Consider the following 18,004-nt stretch of genomic DNA (forward strand, 5'->3'; position numbering starts at 1 on the left):
TATGTAGAGAAAGTAGTTCTTCTTCAGCATCCGTAATCTTTAAAGATCATCTCCGCCGCGTATTTCATAACTGGTTGCACTTGATGGAGTCACAGCTCGCCTCTTTTACTTATTTCTCCAATTAATTTCCACTAATCGAAGCGTTTTGTCGGAATTAATAGCTTCCTGCTGCATAGCGGGCGTTTTTTCCGCAATTTTCGATAAATTGTTGCTCGTAGGTAATAATTGAGCGTCGTTTCGGCGTCTTTCGTTTCCGCGTTGTCGAGGCAAATTATACGGTTGGACGTCGACGGGTACTGTTTTTCCATTGTTCGTCGCAATTTCGTTATCTCGGGGACGGTTTTCGTGAGGGAGGGGAATTAATTCCGGAGGCAGATGCGGAGGAAATTTGTTATGAAGATATCAGCGAGGCGACGCGAAAACGGCCCGGGATTTTCAGCTTCCGCCGCTCAAAAATTGCTTTAGAAAATATAATGAAACATGATAAATGCGACCTTTTTTTCCACATAACATAATTGTCAAAAACGAACCACTGATGGAATAATTGTGTAAATCGTCCCCTTTAACTGATGTTAAGACGTTGTTTCGCCCCTATCCGCCCATCGAAATTTCGCGTCCGATCCGGTAATTACACGGCAGTTGCCCCCGATCCGGCTTTCTAATCGTCAAACGGAATAACATTAAAGCGTTTTTGCGAGCGTGAAAGCACACACGACGAGCCAATAATGCGCACTTGTGCGGCGATCCGTGATGTCAAGAAGAGCGAGCAGGAAGAACGCTTCCAGCCGGGCGAATCGAGCTGGAAGCCTCCCTTCATCTCGGATAAGCCTCGTACCGAAGGAAGAAAAGTAAAAACCGGCATGACCAGTAGATGATGGTAATGCATTGAACCGAGTCCCGGTACATTCCATCACGCATACACGAGATTCGCCTCGATTCTGCGGCCGCGGTTTCTCAGGGGTATCGAGGAAACGCGCCGGCAGGTGACGTGGAAAAGTGCATCTGGAGCGTACCGTTAATGGTACGGAGTGACGTAGGTTATAGTCAAATTGTGGGTCAAAACGGACGGTCGTTCACTTGGAGATGAGCTCGGTGGTGACAAAGGATGACGATAAAAGTGGTCGCGCTGCTGGTGGACCGTTAGGTTTTGTATAACTGGAAGTGTGCGTGTCTGGCCCACACGTGAGGGGGTTTTCCGGAAAAATCCAGAGGTGCGGCGGATTTGAATAATGGAAAGTGAGAACCGTTATTTGGCGATGAAAAGTTTACGGCAAGGACGTGTCGAGTGACACGGTGACGAATTAGGCGACGAAACCATAACGTGGAATTTTTTGGTAGTGGTCACGTTGAAGCCACTTAGTGCGAAAACGCAATTATTGAATTAATTTTCAGAGCGTTTCGTTTAGGAGAGCTGTCTTAATCTAATTAACGGGTTTATTTTGGTTAAGACGAATAAATTTAAACGATTTTTTTACATTTACCATTTCTTCGAAAATATTCGCTATCTTTAGCCAAAATTAAATATGGCAATTTTTAGAGTTTTCTCAAAATTTGACTTTGAAAACGCTACTTTTTTCGAATCTTCTTGTCAAAATCTATGTTTCCACTTTTTGGTGAATTTTTAGCCAACTTTTCTGAAAGCTCAATTTTTCAAAATGATATTGTATGAAAATTTTGTGTTTTTTTGGCTTCGCATTTTCGGCGCTGAATTCAACCACTGTGACCAGTGGCGTACGCCCCTTCTGAAATGAGAGCATTCTGAATATAGTGAAAAATTGAAAATCGAGAAATCAAAAAATGCAGAACAAAAAATTTGAAAAACCAAGAAATCGAAAATTGAACAACTGCAAAAACGACAAATTAAGAATACGAAAAATTGAAATATTAAAAATCCAAGAATCAAAATGAAAATTTGTAAAATCGCGAAATTGAAAATCGAGAACTCGAGAAATGCAGAATCAAAAATTTAAGAAATTGGGAAATCTAGAAATTGAGAAATCAAGAAAACTAAAATTTGAGACCTCGAAAAATCGGAAAACCGAAAAAACAACTGAAAACAGAAAAATGGGAATTCAAAAAATGGAAAAGTCGAAAATTATAAAAAGCAACAATTTTAAATATCTAGAATCGGGAAATTAACACATGAGAAAATCGAAAATTCGAAAAACCAAGAAATCGAAATTTGTAAACATTGAAAAACCGAAAAATCGAAATATCAAAAATCCAAGAATGAAAATGAAAATTTGAAAAATCGAGAACTCAAGAAATTCGAAAAATTGAAAAATCAAAACAGAGATTACGAAAAATTGAAAAATGCAGAACCAAAAATTTAAGAAATTGGGAAATGAAGAAAACTAAAATTAGAGAATTCGAAAAATTGAAACATCGGAAAACCAAAAAAAAAAACACCTGAAAAAAGGAGAAATTTAGAATTCAAAAAATGGAAAATTCGCAGATTAAAAAAAGCAAAAATTTTAAATATCTAGAAACGAGAAATCAACAAATCAGAAAATTGAAAATTCGAAATACCAAAAAATCGAAAATGAAACAATTGAAAAACGAAAAATTGAGAACACGAAAAATCCAAAATTCGAAAACTGTAAAATTCCAAAATTAATAATCGAAAAATCATACGACCAAAAAAAAAAAGAAAAATCGAAATCAAAGAAATCCAAAATTCGAACAATCGAAAAAATGAATAATTGAGAATTCGAAAAGTCGAAAATTCAAAATGAAAATTCCAGAAATAGAGGAATTGAAAATCAAAAAATGGAGAAATTGGGAAACTGAGAACCGAGAACTCGAGAAATCGAGAATTTGCAAAAGTGCAGAACCAAAAATTTGAGAAATTGAGAAATCGAGAAATTGAGAAATCAAGAAAACGAAAATTGGAGAACTCGAAATTTTAGAACATCGGAAAACCGAAAAAATCGAACCGAAAAAAGGAAAAATTGAGAATTCGAAAACTCTAAAATTAAAAAAAGCAAAAATTTGAAACATTTAACTGAAAATCGAAAATCGAGAAATTAACAAATCAGAAAATTGAAAATTCGAAAATCAAACAATTGAAAAAACGGAAAATTGGGAATATGAAAAATCGAAAAATCTAAACATTGAAAAACCGAAAAATCGAGAATTGAAAACTCGAAAAATCGAAGAATCGAAAACTGGAGTATTATAAAATTCATCAAATCAAAGTAGTACAATAAAAAAAAAAACAAAAATTAAGACTTCGTATAACCAAAATCAAAATTTGAAAAATCGAAATGTCCAAAATTCGAACAATTGAAAAAATGAATAATTGAGAATTCGAAAAGTCGAAAATTCAAAATGAAAGAAAATTCGAGAAATAGAGAAATTGAAAATCGAGAAATTGGGAAATTGAAAACCGAGAACTCGAGAAAACGAGAATTCGCAAAAATGCAGCACTAACAATTTGAAAAATTGAAAAATTGGGAAATCGAGAAATTGAGAAATCAAGAAAACGAAAATTAGAAAACTGGAAAAATTAAAACAAGGGAAAACCGAAAAAATTGAGAATTCAAAAAATCGAAAATTCGAAAATCAAACAATTGAAAAAACGGAAAATTGGGAATATGAAAAATCGAAAAATCGAAACATTGAAAAACCGAAAAATCGAAGAATCGAAAACTGGAGTATTATAAAATTCATCAAATCAAAGTAGTACAATAAAAAAAAACGAAAAATTAAGACTTCGTATAACCAAAATCAAAATTTGAAAAATCGAAATATCCAAAATTCGAACAATTGAAAAAATGAATAATTGAGAATTCGAAAAGTCGAAAATTCAATATGAAAATTCGAGAAATAGAGAAATTGAAAATCGAGAAATTGGGAAATTGAAAACCGAGAACTCGAGAAAACGAGAATTCGCAAAAATGCAGCACTAACAATTTGAAAAATTGAAAAATTGAGAATTCAAAAAATCGAAAATTCGAAAATTAAAAAAAAGCAAAAATTTTAAATACCTACTTATGTAAAAATCGAAAATCGAGAAATTAACAAATCAGAAAATTGAAAATTCGAAAAATCAAGAAACCGAAAAATCAAAAATGAAACAATTGAAACAACGGAAAATTAGGAGTACGAAAAATCGAAAAATCTAAACATTGAAAAACCAAAAAATCGAGAATTGAAAACTCGAAAAATCGAAGAATCGAAAACTGGAAAATTATAAAATTCATCAAATCAAAGTTGTACAATAAAAAAAAAACGAAAAATGAAGATTTGGTATAATAAAAATCAAAATTTGAAAAATTGAAAGATCTAAAATTCGAACAATTGAAAAAATTAATAATTGAGAATTCGAAAAGTCGAAAATTCAAAATGAAAATTCGAGAAATAGAGAAATTGAAAATCGAGAAATTGGGAAATTGAAAACTGAGAACTCGAGAAATCGAGAATTCGCAAAAATGTAGAACCAAAAATTTGAGGAACTGAGAAAACAAGAAAACGAAAATTAGAGAACTCGAATAATTAAAACAACGGACAACCGAAAAAATCGAACCGAAAAAAGGAAAAATTGAGAATTCGAAAAATCGAAAATTCGAAAATTAAAAAAAGAAAAAATTAGAACAACTTATCTAAAAATCGAGAAATTAACAAATCAGAAAATTGATTTTCGATAAACCAAAAAACCGAAAAATCGAAAATCAAACAATTGCAAAACGGAAAATTGGAAATACGAAAAATCGAAAAATATAAACATTGAAAAACCGAAAAATCGAGAATTTAAAACTCGAAAAATCGAAATATAAAAAATCGAAGAAACAAAAACTGGAAAATTACAAAATTGATAATCGAAAAATCATACAATAAAAAAAAACAAAAATTAAGACTTCGAAAAATCAAAATTTGAAAAATTGAAACATCCAAAATTCGAACAATCGAAAATTAAAAATGAAAATTCGAGAAATGATGAAATTGCGAAACTGAACACCAAAAATTCGAGAAATTGAAAATTCCCAAAAATGCAGAACCAGAAATTTCAGAAATTGAGAAATTGGGAAATCGAGAAATTGAGAAATCAAGAAAACAAAAATTAGAGAACTCGAAACATTGAAACATCAGAAAACCGAAACAACCGAACCGAAAAAAGGAAAAACTGAGAATTCGAAAACTCGAAAATTCGAAAATTAGAAAAAGCAAAAATTAGAAATATTTATCTGAAAATCGAAAATCGAGAAAAGAACATTAAGACTTCGAAAAATCAAAATCAAAATTTGAAAAATCGAAATATCCAAAATTCGAACAATTGATAAAATGGAAAATTGAGAATTCGAAAAATCGAAAGTTCGAAAAATTAAAAAAGCAAAAATTTGAAAAATCTAAAAATCGAAAAGCCGGTCTTTACAATTCTTGCAAGTGAGAAAAATGTGCGTTCATGATTCGGTTAACACAGCATCCGGTGTATACTTGCTTTCACGAGACGGTATTTGCTACGTCCGCCCGACTATTTCCGTTCATAAAACAGTCAATTCTGCGTCCATATCGACTTCTTCAGAAATTGGTCTGAGCTATATCTGACCTGGCCCGCCATGACCTGACAAGCATCACCGATACGCGTGTGAGGAAATCACTGCATAGATTCTTTAGACCGATTTTACAGACATTTGATAACTTATTTTAAAAATTAAAAACAGCTGAAATTAATGCAGTAATTCTTAAACCACGACCAATTAAAGCAATCAAGGAATACTTCCATTGTATTACAAAGCGTCACCTCATGTAGATCCTGCAACGGAATCTAACCGCATGCATTGTAATTATTTATGATGACAAACAACTTAATCTATTTCTGAGAAGACGAGATAGTAAAAAAGCAAAAATGTTAATCAAACGTTTATTTTTAGAACTACGAGGTCTAAATTTTTGAAATTACTCAATTTTTAGAAAGCAAAGCCGGCACAAAAATCTTTTTATGGCATCTAGATCGGAAAGCAACGCTTAGGAAATTTGTCCTTCGATTCGCCTCAATTGGCAAATAATGAGTCTATTACGCAACCGCTGCGGTGGGAAAATTATCCATTCAGTCAAACAAACAAACAAAAAATGACACCTGATGCAGAAAAAAATAGCATATCTCCGGTGCACTTTCCGCGTTCAATTTATTAATTTTAATTAAATTATAATCGTCGACTTTAACCCCTTCACATCAAGGTACCATATACTAAAGTAAGTTATAATACAGATGTGAACTTCGTGCTCGAGGGTTTAAGCCGGCATTCACCGTTTCAATTACGTCACAAAAGGCAACATATCACTTTCGTTGCTTAGCAACCTTTTTCCAAAACTCACCATTCTGTCTCGCTCCTCCTCGATCGACACGATCAGCTTCCCGAATTCGCTCAGCGACTTGCAGATCACCTGCTCGTCGTCGGTCTGGGCGCCCCCGATGCATTCGAACGTGAAGACCTGCAGGCATTCGGCGAAGGACCTCTGGGCGCTGCTCAGCTCTGTAACGTCCAGAAAAGGGTTGTATTTTCGGGAGAATCTGTGCGGGTGCGAACGACGTGAGAATGCAACGTGTAGCATCGGGGTCAACAACCCCCACGTCGATCGATAAAGGGGGTGAGTGCACCGGCTGCTGGATTTCGCCAGGATGAATCTGTGTCCTGGATGAGGATAATCGCACTTGAACGGTCTATTTGGCTGGAACGAAACGTTTCCCGTGTCCTACATTGCGGTTAACGCGACGTGCTCGTGCATGATTCCTATTGATTTTAGGGTTAAATGCGACGAGAGGATTTGTATTCGATTTGCAAACTGTATATCACTGGCGTAAATCGTGAAGAATGGTGGCGTCAGTTGGAAACCTTGGGGAACTCCACTTTTTTTTTTTTTTTAATTCGAACAAAAACTCGTACATAATAACATTGTTATTAGTACAACATCGCGCATTAGACGAAAATGTGAAAAGCCGCGACTTCGCCCGAGCCTCGTACCCAAAACAAAGCCTTATTTTTAGCCGCCTTAAAATATGATTATGTACTCCTGGCTCGCATAACATGACACGTCGTCGACCTTAATCCACCCATTATAGTATCGCGTTTCACACAGTGCGTTCCGAAAAAAGCCCAACAATAAAGAGCCGAAAAAATCTAGAGTCGATACCGGTTCTGCGTGCGCCACGCCTACCGACCGGAACACGCTCCCAGGAAGTAGTTATCTCTCGTTATAAATTGCGAAACAGGTTGGGATTTTTCGGTATTTTTTCATCGATGATAAATAAAGTCGCCGTATCGGCGCGTATCACCTGCATCTCGAACAAAACAAGAACACAGGTGAACGTGTTCTGAGCAGGTGACTCATGCGATCACCTTGAATGAAGCGGGTTGTTTATAGGCGCGTGCTTGGAGATGCGGAGAAAAGGGACGAAACGTGTCGACGAGGATCGAAGTCGTGGCCGGTGCGGTAAGCGGTGTTGTGGAAATGTCATGCATACGGATGGAGTAATGTCGGTGATGGCATCTTCACAGGCGATCGCTCGATTGTGGAAAAGTTGAGTTTAATAATAAATGAATGGGAGTTTGTTTTTAAACACAACATAGCACTTTCAGAAACAACAAGCGAACAATCTAATTAAGTTAGGATTTCAAGGCAAAAAAAATTGATCGAAGTTTTCTTACACCTGAAGTCCAGACCAACAAATCCGTCTTCTTTGAAAAAATATTATAAAAATGCATGCGATTTTTGCTTTCTGATAACGTCTACAAAGTAAAAACACTTGAATTTTTAATTTTTCGTTTCTTCAGTTTTTCGATTTGCGATTTTTCAATTTTCATTTTTCTGTTTCTTCAATTTTTCCAATTTTTCATTTCCCGATTTTCCAACTTTTGGATGTTTCAATTTTTAGATTTGCAGTTTCACGAGTTTTCAATTTTTAATTATTTTTTTCTTTTTTCAATGTGAAATTTTTCAGTTTTTGGATTTTTCAATTTTTGATTTGCAATTTTCCATTTTCAATATCTAGATTTTTACTTTTTCGTTTTTTCATCTTTCGATATTTCAGTTTTTCAATTTTTAATTTTTCTATCTTTCATTTTTCAATTCCTTGATCTTCCCTGTTTTTTTTTTGGATTTCTCAATTATACAATTTTCCGATTTTGCACTTTTTCGATTTTTCAAAGTTTTAATTTATCATTTTTTCGTTTTTCATTTTTGTTTTTTCAATTTTGCGATGGATTGAGTTTTCATTTTCAAAATTTTCAGTTTTTGATTTTCCAACTTTTGGATGTTTCAATTTCTAGATTTTCCAATTCTTCGGTTTGCTGTTCACGAGTTTTCAATTTTTTACTCTTGAAGTTTTCAATTCTTCATTTCTTCAATTTTTCGATTAGCGATTTTTGGTTTCGGATGTTTATTTTCTTTATTTTTTCCTGTTCCGGTTTTATAATTATTTTTCTTTTGTTCAATGTGAAATTTTTCAGTTTTGGATTTTTCAATTTTTGATTTACAGTTGTCATTTTTAAAATTTTAGATTTTTACTTTTTCCATTTTTTATCTTTCGATTTTTCAGTTTCTCAATTTTTAATTTTTCGATTTTTCAGTTTTTCGTTTCCTCCATTTTTCAAGTTCTTGCTTTTATATCACAGTTTTTCGTTTTTTCAATTTTTCAAATTTTCTATGTTTCATTTTTCAATTCCTCGATTTTCCATGTTTTTTTTTGGATTTCTCAATTATTCAATTTTCCAATTTCTTTATTTTCCAATATTTCGGTCTTTCGATTCTGCAATTTTCTATATTTTTAAGTTTCAGTTTCGTTGTTTCAATTTCTAGATTTTGAGATTCTTCGGTTTGCAGTTTTAATTCTACAACTTTTCAATTTTTCATTTCCTCAGTTTTTCGATTTGCGGTGTTTGGTTTCGGTTTTTTATGTTCTTTATTTTTTTCAAATTTTCGGTTCCTCGAAGTTCTAAATATATAATTATTTTTCTTTTTTTTTCAATTTGAAATTATTCAATTTTTACTTTTTCATTTTAAAAATGATAATTTTTTCATTTATTTGACTTTCCATTTTTTCAATCTTTAATATTTTGTTTAATTCTGCAATTTTTCGATATTACAATTTTTCATCTTTCAATTTTTCAAGTTCTTGATTTTTATTTTCTATTTTCCCGAATTTTTCATTTGTATTTTCTTCATTTTAGATCACAATTTTTCGTTTTTTCAATTTTGCAAACTTTCTATTTTTGATTTTTCAATTTCTCGATTTTCCATGTTTTTTTGGATTTCTCAATTATTCAACTTTCCAATTTCTTTAATTTTCAATATTTCGTTCTTTCGATTTTTCAAAGTTTTAATTTATCATTTTTTCAATTTTGCGATGGATTTTGAGTTTACATTTTTAAAATTTTCAGTTTTTCAATTTTCCAACTTTTGGATGTTTCAGTTTCTAGATTTTCCAATTCTTCGGTTTGCAGTTTCACGAGTTTTAAATTTTTTACTCTTGAAGTTTTCAGTTCTTCATTTCTTCAATTTTTCGATTAGCGATTTTTGGTTTCGGTTGTTTATTTTCTTTATTTTTTCCTGTTCCTGTTAATTTTTTTTTGTTCAATGTGAAATTTTTCAGTTTTTGGATTTTTCAATTTTTGATTTGCAATTTTTCGAATTTTCGTTTCGGTTTTTTATTTTCTTTATTTTTTAGTTCTTCAATATTCTTATTCTGAACTTTGTATTTTTTTTTGCTTCAATATGAAATTTTTCAACTTTTCTCTATTTCAATTTTAGATTTTTCAACTTTTCCATTTTTCAGTTTTTTGTTTTTTCAATTTTTGATGTTTTCATTTTAGAAATGTAATATCACGATGTATGATTTTTTAAAATTTTCACGTTTTCAGTTTTACGGTTTTCGAATTTTTAGACTTTTCAATTGTTGGATTTTAAAACTCTTTCATGTATTAGAATTTTAATTTTTTGTTCAATTTTGCAATTTTTCGATATTACAATTTTTCATTTTTCGATTTTTCAATTTTTCTTTTCCTCAGTTTTGATTGAGTTGTTTTTTTATTTCCATTTTCCCCATTTTTGAGTTTTCACTTTCTTCTTTCGATTTTATAATTTTTCGATTATTCAATTCTTCAAATTTTCAATCAGTGATTCTTCGATTCTTCGACTTTTCAGTTTTTGGATTTTTCAATTTTTGATTTGCAATTTTTCCTTTCAATTTTAGATTTTTCAATAAATTTTTCTAATTTTTATTTTAGATTAATTTTGATTTTTCAGTTTTTCGTTTCCTTAAGTTTCCCAGTTTTTGATTTTTATTTTCGATTTTCCCGATTTTTTTATTTTCATTTTCTTGATTTCATATCAGAACTTTTCGTTTTTCAATGTTTCAAGTTTTCAATCTTTGATTTTTTTTTGTTTTAACCCAGAATTCGAAAAAACGAGAAAACAAAATATAAAAAAAATTAAAAACACAAAAAATTAAAACATTAGCAAACTGAAAAATCGAAAAATTAAAACAATAAATTGAAAAATTGAAAAATCGTGAAATCCAAAAATCGATACGTCAAAAAATCGAAAAACTGAGCAATTGCAAAAACAAAAAATTTAAAATAATCGAAGAATTGAAAAATAAAAAAATCTGAAATTTATGAAATCGAAAAATTGAAAACTTTTCAATTCCTCGATTTTTCATATTTAAAATTTTTCAATTTTGAAATTTTTCGATTTTTAAATTTCTCGTCCGTTTCTTCAATTTTTCATTTTTTCGTTTTTCATTTTTGATTTTTCAATTTTACAATGTTTCTGATTTTTCATTTTTCTTCAATTTTTGATTTTTCATTTCAAATTTTGCGATGGAACGTTTGAGTTTTCATTTTCAAAATTTTCAGTTTTTCGACTTTTCAACTTTTGGATGTTTCAATTTCCAAATTTTGCAATTTTTCAGTTTGCAGTTTCACGAGTTTTCAATTTTTAATTCTTCAACTTTTCAAATTTTCATTCCATCAATTTTTCGATTTGCCATTTTTGATTTCCGTTTTTCTTTTCTTCAATGTGAAATTTTTCAGTTTTTGGATTTTTCTTTTTCTCGATTTTTTAAATTTTCGTTTGCTTCAATTTTTCATTCGCAATTTTTCTAATTTTCATTTTAAAAATGTTCTAATAATTTTTATAATTTTTAAAAAACGTTCACTTTTTCAAGTTTACCATTTTAGAGATTTTCCATTACTCAATTAATTAATTATTAGATTTTAAAACTTTTTGATTTATTTGACTTTTCATTTTTTCAATTTTTAATATTTTGTTCAATTTTGCGATTTTTCGACATTACAATTTTTCATTTTTTGATTTTTCAGTTTCTCAATTTTTAATTTTTCGATTTTTCAGTTTTTCGTTTCCTCAATTCTTCAAGTTCTTGATTTTAATTTTCGATTTGCCCGATTTTTTTTTCATTTTCTTGATTTTATATCACAATTTTTCGTTTTTTCAATTTTTCAATTTTGTTGTTTTTGGATTTCTCAAATTTTCAATTTTCCATTTTCTTTAATTTTCAATATTTCGATCTTTTGATTTTGCACTTTTTCCAATTTTTCAAGTTCTTGGTTTTTGAATTTACTCTTAATTTTTCATTTCAAATTTTTCATTTGCAATTTTGCGATTGAACTTTTGAGTTTTCATTTCTAAAATTTTCAGTTTTTCGATTTTCCAACTTTTGGATGTTTCAATTTCCAGATTTTGCAATTTTTCGGTTTGCACTTTCACCAGTTTTCAATTTTTAATTCTTCAACTTTTCAAATTTTCATTTCATTAATTTTTCGATTTGCCATTTTTGGTTTCTGTTTCTTATTTTCTTTAGTTTTTCTTTTCTTCAATGTGAATTTTTTCAGTTTTTGGTTTTTTCAGCTTTTGATTTGCAATTTCTCATTTTCAATTTTTAGATTTTTACTTTTTCATTTTCTCAATTTTAGATTTTTCAGTTCTCGATTTTTAAATTTCTCGTTTCTTCAATTTCTGATTTGCAATTTTTCCAATTTTCATTTTCAAAATGTTCTAAATTTCCATTACTCAATTAATTCATTTTTAGATTTTAAAAGTTTTTGATTTATTTGACTTTCCATTTTTTCAATTTTTAATATCTTGTTCAAATTTTCATTTCATTAATTTTTCGATTTGCCATTTTTGATTTCTGTTTTTTATTTTTTTTAGTTTTTCTTTTCTTCAATGTGAATTTTTTCAGTTTTTGGATTTTTCAGCTTTTGATTTGCACTTTTTCATTTTCTTGATTTGATATCACAATTTTTCGTTATTTCGATTTCGCACTTTTTCGATTTTTAAGTTTCTCTTTCGTTTCTTCAATTTTTCAAGTTTTTGGTTTTCAATTTTTAGATTTTTCAACGTGTTAACTTTTAATTTTTCCGTTTTTAATTTTTAATTTTTCAATTTTTTATTTTTTTTTATTTCCTTGATTTTGCGACATGCATCTTTTCGAGTTTTCATTTTTTAAATTTCCAGTTTTTCAATTTTCCAACTTTTTAGTACTTGCCAAGATAACACTGTTTTTGGCAAATGACATACTTTCTAAGAAAATATAGGGTGGGTGGGCGGGCATAGTATTTGATAAGATAAGATGGATTTTAGCAGGTCAGGTGCATGAAATAAGAAATAAGTAAGTATGTACTTGTTAAGATAAGATTGATTTTGGCAAATTATATAATTTCTAATAAAATAGAGGGTGGGTGGGCGGGGTTAGTAATTGATAACATAAGATTGATTTTGGCACTTTTGACTTTTTTCACCTTTACAATTTTTTATTTTCTTTATTTTTCAGTTCTTCAATATTTCTTCAAAGTGAAACTTTTCCATTTTTCGTTTCTTCAATTTTTGATTTGCATTTTTTCTAATTTCCGTTTTTGAAATGTAACATCGCTAATTATAATTTAAAAAAAAATCACTTTTTCAATTTTTCGGTTTTACAATTTTTCGACTTTTCAGTTATTGATTTTTTATTTTCGTTTTCCCCATTTTTGAGTTTTCATTTTATAGATTTCATATTACAATTCTTCAAATTTTCAATCTTTGATTCTTTGATTCCTCGATTTTTCAATTTTTGGATCTTTCAATTATCTGATTTTCCGATTTCGTTTTTTAGGTGTTTAAGCTTCTCCATTTTTATTTTTTGGATTTTTCTATCTTTCATTTCGTCAATTTTTCAAGTTCATAATTTCCAATTTTTGAAGTTTTTTTTATTCCAAAAGTTGAAACACGGGAAAAAAGTGGAAAATCGAAAAATCGCAAACCGAAGAACTCAAGAAACGAAAAATAAAATTACCAAGTCGAAAAATTGTAACATTGAAAGATCGAAAAATTGAAAATACAAATAAATTATAAAATCTAAACATTGAAAATTCGAATAATTGAAAAAATTACAAAAATAAAAATCGAAACGAAAAATCGCAAATCGAAAAGTAAAAAATCAAAAATTGAAAACTCGTGAAATAAAAACTCAAAAAACGAAAAAAAAAAGCAAAAAAATTTGAAGAATTGAAAAATTGAAGTCAAAAAAGCCGCGGTTTTTACTTTATAGAGGTTATCAGAAAACAAAAATGACAAAAATTTTATTATAATTTTTCAAAGAAGGAATAGCCTTGGACCAATTTTTTTATTTCACTGTTGAACAATGTACTACTACAAAAACAGCTAACAGTTTGTTTTCAAACACACCATAACACTTCCAACAACAACAAACTAACAATCTAATAAACTTCGTTTTCAAACAAAAAAAAACCCATTCAATATTCATTCCGATCTAAAAATAGCCGCACTAATCGCGAATCCGATAAATCAAAAACCCAAAAACCTTCTTTTTTCCCAATCCACACTCTCGCTCCCCCCTCCCCGCGCCTCATGTTTGCTAATTGATTGCATTATTGACACGGTATTGATTTATCTTGAAATAAGGTCAAATCCATTAGCTGTATCAACTCGACTACGACTTGCTCAAACAGCTCTAAATCAAGCAATAAAGCTCAATTCACACCGACGAAAAACAAAAAGCCGGTGACCTTGCGATGACCGTCACCGAGTTGACACTGCAATTTAATACCGACTTGAGCACGTTAATTGCATTTTTAATGACACCGTTAGCACGCTCGCTGCGATTTAAGCGAGATTGAACCGAATTGGCGGCCATTTTTCCTAATTAGCGGCGCGCTTTTCGCCGATACGCAAAAATCGGCCACAATGACTTTCTTCGGCCGCGAACACCCGTCTCTTTCCCACGTGTGGCTAATTAATTGGTCGTTGATTACCACGTGATGGGGAGATAAGGCGCGGAAGACATAGGCGCCGAGGATGAATGTGGTCAGGGTTACGCTTTGAGAAAAATTTTGAATGGGTCGTAAATTACGCTGTTTGAAATGACGGCGTAATTGCGGCAAGTGAAAACGGGAAATGGAGGAATCGCGCTTGTTTGTGATTTAAGCGCCGGTCTGCGCATGCGTGGTAGAGTTGACATTAATTCGATTAATTTATGTATAGTAGGTACATATAATTAAAAAAAAAAAAAAATATACAGCAATGATAAAAGCTGGACTAGAATTTTTGGTCTATAAGCACAATTAGCGAATTTATCGCTTTTAAAGTAATTATTATGCACCTTCAATGTAGAGGTAAATGTTCAAACTATGCATTACTAACAAACTAGGAAATCTGTTCCAGCCGAGCGGTCCGTGAAGGTCGCACAGTCAAAAAATAACGTTTTCTGTAATTCAAAGGATTTGTTAAGATGATTCCGACATGGAAAATTAAATATTTTATCGATCGTGGTTTGAACATAATTATTCGTGTATTTAAAAAAAAACGAAGGTTTCTTTTCATCAACAAGGTAAATAACGAAATATTCAACCCAAATTGTTTTCGACTTTCAAATCGAATATTTCAAAAATATTGATTAACAAGCTATATTTTAGGAATCAGCACGTCGAAATCTACATCCCAGAATTTTTTGCGGATTTTTCGTTAAATTTTTTTCCAAAGTGAAATTTCTCAATTCCCTTCTTCAAATTTGGAACAATTTTCGTCTTTATTGGACGAGATATCTTGGCGGCGACTTCAGAATCGTAACTAGCGGAAGATTATCAACAATTTGACACCAACTTTCGGTCGATTAAACCAATTTTAACCACTTTTTTGGAAAATTTTTGGAAATTTTGAATTCACTTTGCGTGTTTATTGGACCAGATATCGTGACGGCGATTTCAGAATCGTAACTATCAGAAGATTATCTACAATTTGACACCAATTTTCGGTCAATTAAACCAATTTTAACCACTTTTTTGGAAATTTTGAATTCACTTTTCGTCTTTATTGGACGAGATATCGTGGCGGCGATTTCAGAATCGTAACTAGCGGAAGATTTTCTACAATTTGACACCAATTTTCGATCGATTAAACCAATTTTAACCACTTTTTTGGAAAATCTTTGGAAATTTTGAATTCACTTTTCGTCTTTATTGGACGAGATATCGTGCCGGCGATTTCAGAATCGCAACTAGCGGAAGATTGTCTACAATTTGACATCAATTTTCGGTGGATTAAACCAATTTTAACCACTTTTTGGAAAATTTTTGGAAATTTTGAATTGACTTTTCGTCTTTATTGGACGAGATATCGTGGCGACGATTTCAAAATCATAACTAGCGGAAGATTATCTACAATTTGACACCAATTTTCGGTCGATTAAACCAATATAAACCACTTTTTTGGAAATTTTTTTAAAATTTTGAGATCACTTTTCGTCTTTATTGGACGAGATATCGTGGCGGTGATTTCAGAATCGTAACTAGCGGAATATTTTCTACAATTTGACACCAATTTTCGGTCGATTAAACCAACTTTAACCACTTTTTTGGATTTTTTTTTTAAATTTTGAATTCACTTTGCGTGTTTATTGGACCAGATATCATGACGGTGATTTCAGAATCGTAACTAGCGGAAGATTATCTACAATTTGACACCAATTTTCGGTCGATTAAACCAATATAAACCACTTTTTTGGAAAATTTTTGAAAATTTTGAGATCACTTTTCGTCTTTATTGGACGAGATATCGTGGCGGCGATTTTAGAATCGTAACTAGCGGAAGATTATCTACAATTTGACACCAATGTTCGGTCGATTAAACCGATTTTAACCACTTTTTTGGAAAATTTTTGGAAATTTTGAATTGATTTTTCGTCTTCATTGAACGATATATCGTGGCGGCGATTTCAGAATCGTAACTAACGGAAGGTTATCTACAATTTGACACCAATTTTCAATCGATTAAACCTATTTTAACCACTTTTTTGGAAAATTTTTGGAAATTTTGAATTCACTTTTCGTCTTTATTGGACGAGATATCGTGGCGGCGATTTCAGAATCGTAACTTGCGGAAGATTATCTACAATTTAACACCAATTTTCGGTCGATTAAACCAATTTAAACCACTTTTTTGGACAATTTTTGGAAATTTTGAATTCCCTTTTCGTCTTTATTGAACGAGATATCGTGGCGGCGATTTCAGAATCGTAACTAGCGGAAGATTATCTACAATTTAAACCACTTTTTTGAAAAATTTTTGGAAATTTTGAATTGATTTTTCGTCTTTATTGGACCAAGTATCGTGCGGCGATTTCAGAATCGTAACTAGCGGAAGATTATCTACAGTGACACCAATTTTCGGTCGATGAAACCAATTTTAATCACTTTTTTGGAAAATGTTTGGAAATTTTGAATTGCCTTTTCGTCTTTATTGGACGAGATATCGTGACGGCGATTTTAGAATCGTAACTAGCGGAAGATTATCTACAATTTGACACCAATTTTCGGTCGATTAAAACAATTTTAACCACTTTTTTGGAAAATTTTTGGAAATTTTGAATTGATTTTTCGTCTTTATTGGACCAAGTATCGTGCGGCGATTTCAGAATCGTAACTAGCGGAAGATTATCTACAGTGACACCAATTTTCGGTCGATTAAACCAATTTTAATCACTTTTTTGGAAAATGTTTGGAAATTTTGAATTGGCTTTTCGTCTTTATTGGACGAGATATCGTGGCGGCGATTTCAGAATCGTAACTAGCGGAAGATTATCTCCAATTTGACACCAATTTTCGGTCGATTAAGCCAATCTAAACCACTTTTTTGGAAAATTTTTGGAAATTTTGAATTGAGATTTTGTCTTTATTGGACCAGATATCGTGGCGGCGATTTCAGAATCATAACTATCGGAAGATTATCTACAATTTGACACCAATTTTCGATCGATTACACCAATTTTAACCACTTTTTTTGGAAAATTTTTGGAAATTTTGAATTCACCTTTCGTTTTTATTGGACGAGATATCGTGGCGGCGATTTCAGAATCGTAACTAGCGGAAGATTATCTACAATTTGACACCAATTTTCGGTCGATTAAACCAATTTAAACCACTTTTTTTGGAAAATTTTTGGAAATTTTGAATTCAATTTTCGTCTTTATTGGCCGAGATATCGTGGCGGCGATTTCAGAATCGTAACTAGCGGAAGATTATCTACAATTTGACACCAATTTTCGGTCGATTAAACCAATTTTAACCACTTTTTTGGAAAATTTTTGGAAATTTTGAATTCACTTTGCGTGTTTATTTGACGAGATATCGTGACGGCGATTTCAGAATCGTAACTAGCGCAAGATTTTATCTACAATTTGACACCAATTTTCGGTAGATTAAAACAATTTTAACCACTTTTTTGGAAAATTATTGGAAATTTTGAATTGACTTTTCGTCTTTATTGGACCAGATATCGTGGCGGCGATTTCCGAATCGTAACTAGCGGAAGATTATCTACAATTTGACACCAACTTTCGGTCGATTAAACCAATTTTAACCACTTTTTTGGAAAATTTTTGGAAATTTTGAATTCACTTTGCGTGTTTATTGGACCAGATATCGTGACGGCGATTTCAGAATCGTAACTATCAGAAGATTATCTACAATTTGACACCAATTTTCGGTCA

General features: G+C 31.2%; 1 protein-coding gene across 1 annotated transcript in view; it reads right to left on the reverse strand.

Annotated features, from left to right (window-relative positions):
- Window positions 1–18,004, reverse strand: part of LOC135140820 (rho GTPase-activating protein 26-like) — a 104,325-nt gene that overhangs the window by 66,340 nt on the left and 19,981 nt on the right. Inside the window, exon 2 of the mRNA XM_064071516.1 lies at window positions 6,319–6,476. Within this exon, the coding sequence (XP_063927586.1) occupies window positions 6,319–6,476 (158 nt within the window). The remainder of the gene's footprint in view (window positions 1–6,318; window positions 6,477–18,004) is intronic.

The sequence above is a fragment of the Zophobas morio genome, unplaced genomic scaffold, assembly GCF_036711695.1.
Source record: "Zophobas morio isolate AGI-343-1 ecotype UQ-CSIRO unplaced genomic scaffold, CSIRO_AGI_Zmor_V1 ptg000041l, whole genome shotgun sequence".
Lineage (NCBI taxonomy): Eukaryota > Metazoa > Arthropoda > Insecta > Coleoptera > Tenebrionidae > Zophobas > Zophobas morio.